The sequence below is a fragment of the Rattus norvegicus genome, chromosome 1, assembly GCF_021556685.1.
Source record: "Rattus norvegicus strain SHRSP/BbbUtx chromosome 1, alternate assembly SHRSP_T2T, whole genome shotgun sequence".
Taxonomy (NCBI): domain Eukaryota; kingdom Metazoa; phylum Chordata; class Mammalia; order Rodentia; family Muridae; genus Rattus; species Rattus norvegicus.
The window spans coordinates 215,051,328-215,061,206 of NC_141534.1; the positions used below are offsets into that span (position 1 = coordinate 215,051,328).

Consider the following 9,879-nt stretch of genomic DNA (forward strand, 5'->3'; position numbering starts at 1 on the left):
TGGACCAGAGAAGAGATTGAAAGATTGCGGAATCGCGGGGGATGCTGGGGTGACTACTGGCCTAGATAGCAGGTTCGCATTTCAGCTCTGTTGTTAGCTTGCTGTGTGGTCCTGGGACAGTCGTGGACTTTGTCTGTTTCCTCATCTAGAAAGTGGAGTCTAAGTGGTGGCTGCAGGCCATCCTAAAGGCTGCCCCTTGGACCTGAGTTTGTCCCTTTTAAGCATTGCACGTGAGAAACAGACACCTATTTCTATTTCACAGTCTATAACACCAAGGCAGCAAGTTGTTTGGGGAGTTTTCTAGGGTGATGGAGACACCCGAGCATTGGGAAGGGCTCGGGGCCAGATAATAGGGCCAGCCAGGTCTATTAATACCGGGGTGGCTGTAGAGCAGTGAAGGGAGAATGTGCTGAGCCGGGAAACCCCGACGCCCCGGGGGCTGCAACTCAATCCTCTCGGAGTGGCAGCAAGCCACACCAGGGGGGCGGCCCCTGCTCGGCGACGGCTTCTTTTTGACACCTGGGCGCCGGCACCAACCGGATTTCGAACATCTAGTCAGTTAGCCAATCACTTCTCTGTATACGTGGCCCCTCCCTGTAAGTCTGGAGCGCTACGCACCCCTGAGGAGCTCCTATTGGTCGCGACAGACATCAGTCCGCTGCTATGCCCTCCCCAATACGGAAGCAGTGGGATCCCAGCTATCCGAAAGCCGGTGGATCGGACCATGGGGGAACCCTGGGCAGCTCGGGGCACAGAAGGAGCCCCCGCGCGGATGCCAGTGGTGTTCACCGCGCTGTGGGCCGCCGTCGTGGTCCTGGAGCTGACTTACGTGATGGTACTGGGGCCTGGGCCGCCCCCTCTGGAACCACTCGCCCGGGCCTTGCAACTGGCGCTGGCTGCTTATCAGCTGCTCAATCTGCTGGGCAACATGGGGCTCTTCCTGCGTTCGGATCCCAGCATTCGAGGAGTGATGCTGGCTGGCCGCGGCCTGGGCCAGGGCTGGGCGTGAGTGTCGGACTTGGGAGCCCCCGGGCAGAAGCGGGTTTTGGGGGGCGTTGGAACCAAGAGAGACCCCAGAACTTGAGGTGTCAGAAACCAGATGATGTTAGCATCCGGGTTGTTAGTGCCGTAGAACTCCTTTAGAACCTGGCATCCGCTACTTATTCATTCAGATATTGAGCAGGTACTGGTCTGAGGACTCAAGTGAAAACAGGTGCCCGACCTCATGGAGTTAATTTCAGTGAGGAAGGGGCAGTATTATTATCTGCCAATAAAAAAGCAAATTGCATAAAATAGATGGTAAAGGATGATAATACGGAAACAAAAAATAGAGCAGGGTAAAGAAGGCAAGAAGGGCAAATTTCAGTTATTTTTTATTATTTTTGTCTTGTATACACGATGTGTGTTGGAGTCCGGGCACCCATGCCAAGGCACACAGGTGGAAGGCGGAGGACAACTTTCAGGAGTTGGTTCTCTCCTACCACGTGGGTTCAGAAGAGTGAACAGGTCATCAGTCCTGTGCAGCAAATGCCTTTAACCACTGAGCCATCTCCCCAGCACAAAATTTCAGTTTTAAATAGATGGTCAGTTTTCAGCACAAGGCTTTTAGGTGATGGATCTGTTAATTAACTTGATTAATTTACATTTTACTAAAAAGCCATAGCATCTGCAAATATATTGACTAACTTATCCATTTGCAACTAAAAACTGAAATAAGTGGCCAAAGTGGAAGTCACTTGGGCATTTGCACAAAGCATTGAGGTGGTGGAGTGAACCACTTGGGAAATTTTGAACTGGTTTCTGGAAGAGAGAAGCAGAACAAGAAAAGGCAGAAGCCACTGTATGCCCAGAATATTCCAGAACCACAAGGTCAGTGACTGGAGTGGAGAGGGAGAAAGAGATGTTAGTGGTGGAAGTACTTGTAAGCCTTTGAAAACGTTGCTTTTCAATGGGCATGTCACAGGAGGTACACTAGTTGGAGGTGCCTGGCAAAGGCAGTGACTGTTATTGCTTTCCCAAGATGGTCTCTGAGGCTGAGGTTGGGCATGGTCTGGGGCTTTGAGAGCTATTGGAGGCACTGACCTGTGTCCCCGCCCCCACTCCCTGCAGTTACTGTTACCAGTGCCAAAGCCAGGTGCCACCACGTAGTGGGCACTGCTCTGCCTGCCGTGTGTGTATCCTACGTCGTGACCACCACTGTCGCCTATTGGGCCGCTGTGTGGGCTTCCATAATTACCGGCCCTTTCTGTGCCTCCTGCTTCACGCTGCTGGTGTCCTGCTCCACATCTCAGTGCTGCTGAGCCCTGCCCTGTCAGCCTTGCTGCAGGCCCACTCAGCCCTCTACACAGTGGCTCTCCTGCTGTTGCCCTGGCTCATGCTACTCACAGGTGGGGAGCTTTCTGAACTTTCTGGGAGCCAGAGACCCTTGCACTGGGCTGGGTAGCAAGGCCCCTTCCTGTGGGAGTGTGCTGTCCAGCTGGTTCTCTTGGCCAATGCTTTGGGGACCCAGGCAAGGCCATTTAAGGAGAGAGGGAAGCCTGGTCCCTAGCTGAGTATGAAGTACTGTACTTTATCCAGTGCTCCAAGGGAAGAACAGAGTTCTGGTCCCCAGAATCAAGAAGGACCCAGGGTTTACTACAGAGGAAGAAAGGCTCATTTGAGAGCCCATGGGTTGTTGGGATACTAGAAGGTTATCTTAGGGGAGATGGACCTAATGGTCCAAATACTCTCTCTCTCTCTCTCTCTCTCTCTCTCTCTCTCTCTCTCTCTCTCTCTCACACACACACACACACACACACACACACACACACACACACGGAGGGAATAAGTACCATTGCATATACACAAACCCTGAAAGGAAGGAAAGCAGTCCCATGGACACAGAGAGAATAGAATGGTGGGTCAGAACTTGAAAGCCATAAATGCTGGGGTGAGAGATGGGTCTGATTGGATGGGGCAGTGGGGAGCCAGTGGGGTTACAGGCAGGGAAGCTTCCCTTTGGGAATTGGGAGGAGACTTGATTGAGTTCCTGGGTTCTGGATTGTTGAGTACTCCTCTTTCCTCAGACACCTCCCAAGATCCAAGTCCCATGGATTTGCGCATTCTTTGTCCCTCTGGCCAGAACACTCCAGGCTTTGCTTCCTGAACCCTTCCTCCTGACCTTTCCATTACTTCTATTAATTTTGTCTGCAGCCTCCTTGGCCATCCTGAGAAATCACCATGCCTCCTCATCTTGTTGAACCCTACCTCTGTCCCAAATAGCCCCCCCACACACACACATGCACACACACACACATACATGCACTAGCGCTCTTCTCGGTGGTTCTGTGTTTTCCAAGGCTGGGTTCTTTCCTGAAGTTATAGCTTACTTCACTGTCCCTAGATACTGATTTGGGCTCACAGCCCCTCAGCCCCAGGATCTGTTGAAACCAAGAGCACCAACTGCCAGCAGCACTGCCCATGCTCAGAAGGCTTGCTTGGATATCCTCTCTTCCTTTCTTCTCTATTTTCTTCCTTCTTTCCTTGCTTTCTATACAGTCTTGCTGCGTAGCCTAGGCTGGCCTTGAACTCATAATCTGCATCCTCAGCTCTCCAAATACTGGGCCTACAGACATGTGCTCACTTCTGGCTTCCATTTCTCGGCCTGCGTTTTCACTCCCTCAGCTCTCACATCTGCACCCACTTCCTGTCAGAACCCAGAATGGGTCACTATTCATCTTGCCTTTCCCGTCTTTACTGCTCCGGTCTAGCTAGCCTACAGCCTTTCATTTCCGCCTCTCTCCTGCCAACATCTCAAGCATCCTAGCTCAACCTCCCTCCCCTGGCTGCTGAGAGCTAGTAGAATACACAATGCCACGTCCATGCCCTGGTTCATCTTATTCTCCATGTGAAACCCAGGTTGACAGGAGCATTGGGAGTCTGTGGGTAACCTGGGTTACATATGGAGCTATAGATGAGCCTGAGCTATTTTTGGCTCAAAAACAAAAGAACAACAATGTTCTTGTGTTCAACTCTCCCACAGGCGTGGGAGGGCTTTTGAAAGCTGGTGTCCCCTATCTGGAGGCCTCTGCTTATTTTGTCTACTCCTGTTCCTGTGCTCCAGCTCTCTTCATTGGTGTTCTTGGGGGTTCCCCTACCCCTTCTTACTTTGCCTTCTCCTTTCAAAGGACTTGAACAGGCTTATATATAGCTGCCATTCTCCTGGTCTCCGCCCTGCCTTTCCTCCTAGGGTGGCACAAGCCAGGCTAGAAAAGTCCAGCTCTCTTCTTGCTTTAGGGACCTCGCAGGTTCAGATGCTTCCAGTGCCACATTCTGCACAGTTTTGCCTGTGGCATCACCCACAGCTCAGCCTTTGATATCCCATCTCTACCTTCTTGTATCGAGTGTAGGGAACCTCTTCTCTCACTCTGCAGGCCCTGCTGTTATGGGAGCTCTTCCCTTCAGGTTCCCACTGCATAGACGTCTGCTGTTCCACAAACTGCCAAACCATCACCACTGTCTCCTAGGAGAGTCTCTTCTGGGTGAATGTTCTCTTTTATCAAAATAGTGAAGTCTAGGGGCTGGGGATTTAGCTCAGTGGTAGAGCTCTTGCCTAGCAAGCGCAAGGCCCTGAAGCGCAAGGCCCTGGGTTCGGTCCCCAGCTCCGAAAAAAAGAAAAAAAAATTAGTGGTCTATTTTCTCTAACCCTTAGTATTTTTTTGCATAACACTTCTGCCATGGTGTGTGTGTGTGCGTGCGTGCGTGTGTGTGTGTGTGTGTGTGTGTGTGTGTGTGTGTGTGTGCGCGCGCGCGGGCTCGCACACTTATGAAGGTCAGAAGACAATCTTGGGCACCTTCCACCTTCTGTTCGAGTGTTTGGGGCAGTAACTCATTGGCCTGGAACTTTGCCAACTAGGCCAGGCCAGCTAGCTGATAGGCTCCAGATACCCCTGTGTCCTCTTCCCATCCAATTACTGCCAGAATTACAGGCATATGTCACCACATCCTGACTTTTATGTGGGTCTTATGGATCTGAGCTTAGAGCCTCATGCTTACAAGGCAAACAGTTTACTAAGTGAGTCATTTCCTCAGACCAAGAACTCTTATTGATTCCAGACACATCATTTTAGGCAGTTGGAGGTGTACGACTCGGTAGATTTTTGTATATTTTTAAATATACTAAATGTCTATATTTACTATATAGTATAGTACAATCTTTACTGTATTCTAATTGCAAAACATTTTCACTCCAAAGAGAAATGCTGTGTCTAGTAAGAGCCCCTCTCACATCTCCCTAAATTCCCTCAGCCTTGACCATCACTAATGTGCTTTCTGTGCATGCATTTGCCCATTCAAGACAGCTTACAGAAAAGAAAGCATATCCCACAACCCATGGCCCTTCATGCCTGCCTTCTTTTTTTTTTTTTAATATTTATTTAATGTATATGAGTACACTGTAGCTGTCTTCAGACACACCAGAGGAGGGCATTGGATCTCATTACAGATGGTTGAGAGCCACCATGTGGTTGCTGGGAATTGAACTCAGGACCTCTCTGTAAGAGTAGTCAGTGCTCTTTACCACTGAGCCATCTCTCCATCCCTGCTTCTTTCACTTAGCAGTGTTTTCATGGCCTCTGAAGGTCAATTAATTATTCAGCAGGCGCTAGCTGCCTACTGAGGCCCAGATGGTAAATGTTATACTTTTCTATGTAACACAGATTCCAGGTGTAACTAAGTAATTGAATTTGCAGAATGGAGGCCTGAGTTTCTTTGGTGGAAGGAGGGCAGGATTGGGGTCTGGGAAGGCCAGTCAACTACTCTTCCCTGAGACCCTTTCTGTTTTCTTCCCACAGGCAAAGTGTCTCTGGCTCAGTTCGCCCTAGCTTTTGTGGTGGACACGTGTGTGGCCGGTGCGCTGCTGTGCGGTGCTGGGCTGCTTTTCCATGGGATGCTGCTGCTTCGGGGCCAGACCACGTGGGAGTGGGCTCGGGGTCAACACTCCTACGACCTGGGCATGAGCCACAACCTGCAGGCAGCCCTGGGGCCTCGCTGGGCCCTAGTCTGGTTCTGGCCTTTTCTAGCCTCTCCTTTGCCTGGAGATGGGATCACTTTCCAGACTCCAACTGATGTGGGTCTCGTGACTTCCTGAGTCCAGGTAGAACCAGAACTGAACAGGGCAGAAGGGAGCAGAGGAGCGAACTGAGAACATTTTAGCTTCCTGCTAGCCACAGGAGGGCGGCCAGATTGCCCCTTTCTGTGTGTAGTGGGCAGCTCCAGCTCCTTTGAACCTGCCCAGTGTGGGCTCTCCCATCGCTACAGTTGGCCCTTTCGGCAAGAGGTCTCCTTGGGCTGACTGGCTGCCTCTCTACAGCGTAGTAGGGTGCCCACCTGGCTCATGGCCTCCCCCATCTTTGCTAGGTTCCTGTCCCTCAATTTGTTTTTGGTTGCTGTTGTCCAGTTCCCATGGCAGACCTGGAGACTACAGACTGAGATCCCACTGGGCCAGGGCTCTGCCTCCTCTGGCCCTGGTAGGGTGTGGTGGGATCCAGGCAAGGAGAATCCACACCTGCTCTGGAGAATAGCACTCCACAGAAACATGTCTGCAGCAGGGTTCGAGGAAGCTCTTGTAGCTCACCTGTATGTGGGGCCACAGTTAGGATCTTTGTTCTGTAAGAAACAGAAAAGCCCTGCTAGACCACGTGACGAGATTGTGGAGTAGAAATGTAGACCTTACTGGCCTCATACTCAAGGAAATCCACCGGCTTCTCCTTTCTAAGTGCTGGGATTAAAGACATTCGCTACCATGCCTGGCCTAAGAGGTTAGATTTGAACCCAGGTCTTTGAATCTGCTTTACTTTTGCACAGTTGAAGTGAGAAAGGGAACATCAGGGCCAAAGTAACTAGCTTCCAAGCGTTCCAGAGTTCGTGAAGGGTGATTTTTTTTTTTTTTTTTTGGTTTTTTTTTTGGAGCTGGGGATCGAACCCAGGGCCTTGCGCTTCCTAGGCAAGCGCTCTACCAGTGAAGGGTGATTTTAATCTCTCTCTCTCTCTCTCTCTCTCTCTCTCTCTCTCTCTCTCTCTCTCTCTCTGTGTGTGTGTGTGTGTGTGTGTGTGAGTGTGTGTGCGCGCGCACGAGTGTGTGTATGTGCGTGCATGCACGGGCATGTATATCTGGGTGCCCATGGAGGCAAGAGGAGGGCATATTGTTTCTGAGATGTGTCCAAATTACTGCATGTAGTGGTATGGTACTCTTTTTTCTTTCCACACGAAGATCTGAATATACCATAAGCAAACATTTTCTATTTTCTTCCACTGGTCGTTTTTCTACCCTACCCCCACCCCAGGCACACTCCCCTCACTAGAGTCACCCCACCCCCACCCCAGGCACACTCCCTCACTGGAGTCACCCCTAGAAGCCCTTGCTCTCCCATACCAATCTGGGAACCCACTCTTCAGATTTCACCAATGAAAGCCCACCCTGAAAGAAGTGGAACCCAGTGGACTGTATGTTAGCTTGGAGAAAACAGAGTCTGTGAGATCCAGCTTTTCAGGTCGTGAACGTGGGTCTGTCTCCTCAGTGGGTATTTTTATTTTTTGAGACAGGGTTTCACTTTGTAGCTTTGTAGCTGTGGTTAGCGTAGAAATTACTCTTCAGACCAGGCAGGCCTCAGACTCAGAGATCCACCTGTCTCCTAAGCACTGGGAGGAAACGTGTGCACCACCACACCAGCTTTAAATATTTCAATAAAGTTTGTTTTTCTGACACAGATCATGTCTTTTGAGTGATTTTATTTTTATATTTTATATTTTAATGTTATTATAAAGGATTTAGGAAGAAATTGTTGAGCACACATAAAGAGCACTAATTCCTTAAAGATTAATTTTCCTTTTGTGTATATGGGAGAGGCATAACTGTGCCATACATAGCATGTGTGTGGAGGTCAGAGGGTAACATGGTTCTTCCCACTGTGGGGGACCTGGGATTGGATTCCAGTCACCAGGTTTGGCAGTGGGTATCTTTACTTGCTGGGCTCTCTCAAGCCTCATTGTAGGTTCTTTTACTGTATTTGTGAACATAACATCTTTATTCTTACTCTAAAAAGCCATTTTGGTGGAGACAGCATTCAAACTGGCCTGGAGCTATGTAGCCCAGGATGGCTTTGAACTTTCATTGAATTCTGGGCTTAGAAGTGTGAGCCACCACACCTAGCTTCCTTTTGCATTTAAAATATTTTTAAAAGACTTATTTACTTATTATGTATTCAGCAGTCTGCCTGCATGTATGTGCAGGCCAGAAGAGGACACCAGATCTCATTATAGGTGGTTGTGAGCCACCGTGTGGTTGCTGGGAATTCAACTAGGGACCTTTGGAAGAGCAGCCAGTGTTCTTAACCACTGAGGTATCTCTCCACCTTTAAAATATTTTTATAGGGAGCTGGAGAGATGGCTTAGCAGTTAAAGAGCACTCATGGACTGCTCTTCCAGAGGATGAGAGTTTGATTCCCAGCATCCACATGGCAGCTCACAACTGTCTGTAACTCCAAGACCTGACACCCTCACACACATACATGCAGGCAAAATACCAATAAAAAGTAATTTAAAATAGTTTTATGGTTCTTGCTTCTCTGCATGGGTGAGATCACTGTGCAGTGTAGCATGCACCTTCACGTTGTTTTAAACTTTATGCTTATGAGTGTCTACCTGTATGTATGTAAACCGGGTGGGTGCCGAGTGCCAATGGTCAGATGCCCTGGAACTGGAGTCCTAGCAAGTGAACCCTGCCCTGTGGGTGCTGGGAACTAAGCCCAGAGCCTCTGCAAGATCAGCAACTGTGCTTCATCTCTGAGCCACCCGCTCAGCTAGACTGTTTTATCAAATACATTCATTATGAAATTCTAATTATACTGTAAAGAGAATAAAGTACCCAATCTTGGGCCTGGAGGGTGAGGTCAGACCACAGGAGTCTCAGGCTGTGCCCCTTGGGGGCTTTGCTGAGGCTGTGGGTGGCTCTGCACACTCTGCATACAAAGGGCCCAGGTTTTTGTGTAAAAACAAAGCCTTGCCATCCCCCTCTCCCCACCCCAGATGAAGGACTCTGTATTTTTACCTCATTCTCTGGCCTCTGGTTCAATATCAACTAAAGCCCTTGAGCACTTCCTATTACCCCCCCCAATAAAATAATTATGAGTTTTTGTTTAATTAGATGCTGTTAGGCTACACACACACACATACACAAATAAAAGCAAAACTTATTAAAGATAAGAAAATATAAGGACTGAAGAGAGGAGTTGAGAACTAAGAAAAACAGTTTGAAACTTTAGAAAAGTTCACAAAGTTCTCATTCTCAGAAAACAAAGCAAAAAGATGACCATTAAAGGAGAGAGAAGAAAACTAGGATCAATTTAGTCCTCTCAGGAGTGACCATTTGTCAGATGTTGGGCTTACCTGGAGTCCCAGAGAGAGACCAACAGGCCAGCCCTGAGGAGGAATGTCCACCCATCCCCATCTCGAAGCAACAACACAGACTGAGCACAGGACGTGGGAGCGCTGTCTATAGGACAACTACTCCCAGCTTTGTTCTACCTCCCAAACTGTTACACATGTGAACTGAGTCCAGCAGTGTCCAAACAAGCCATGGGATAGACTTGGGTGGTGTCTCGGTGAGGGTTCTCTAGAGTCACAGAATTTATGGCATGTCTCTATAAAGGGAATTTATTGGGATGACTTACAGGCTGCAATCCATAGCAATGGGCAGCTATGATGGCAAGTCCAGGAGTCTAGTAGTTGCTCAGTCCCACAAGACGTGGGGTTTAAGCTGGTCTTCTGTATAAGCTGGAATCCTGAAGAAGTAGGCTCCAACTGATGTGCTGGCAAGTAACAAGGAAGCAAGCAGGCAAAGAA

General features: G+C 49.1%; 1 protein-coding gene and 1 long non-coding RNA gene across 3 annotated transcripts in view; both read left to right on the forward strand.

Annotated features, from left to right (window-relative positions):
- LOC148007856 (uncharacterized) overlaps nucleotides 1-9,879 on the forward strand; it is a 112,833-nt gene that overhangs the window by 12,618 nt on the left and 90,336 nt on the right. The gene's annotated exons all lie outside the window — the stretch shown is intronic.
- Nucleotides 680-7,747, forward strand: Zdhhc24 (zDHHC palmitoyltransferase 24). 2 transcript variants are annotated; one of them, NM_001039100.1, is made up of 3 exons: nucleotides 705-1,005; nucleotides 2,110-2,387; nucleotides 5,832-6,812. In NM_001039100.1, exons 1-3 carry the CDS (start codon nucleotides 725-727, stop codon nucleotides 6,125-6,127), a joined length of 855 nt encoding a protein of 284 aa, NP_001034189.1. In that variant the 5' UTR covers nucleotides 705-724; the 3' UTR covers nucleotides 6,128-6,812. The 2 variants fall into 2 exon arrangements, with proteins under 2 accessions (XP_087404175.1, NP_001034189.1); XM_087548049.1 differs by lacking the exon at nucleotides 2,110-2,387 and having other exon boundaries at nucleotides 680-1,005; nucleotides 5,832-7,747.

Coding starts and splice junctions, on each gene's coding strand:
- Zdhhc24 (NM_001039100.1), top strand. CDS start 725: ATGGGGGAACCCTGGGCAGCTCGGGGCACAGAAGGAGCCCCCGCGCGG. Junction 1,006..2,109: donor GGCCTGGGCCAGGGCTGGGC/GTGAGTGTCGGA, acceptor CACTCCCTGCAG/TTACTGTTACCAGTGCCAAA. Junction 2,388..5,831: donor CTGGCTCATGCTACTCACAG/GTGGGGAGCTTT, acceptor TTCTTCCCACAG/GCAAAGTGTCTCTGGCTCAG.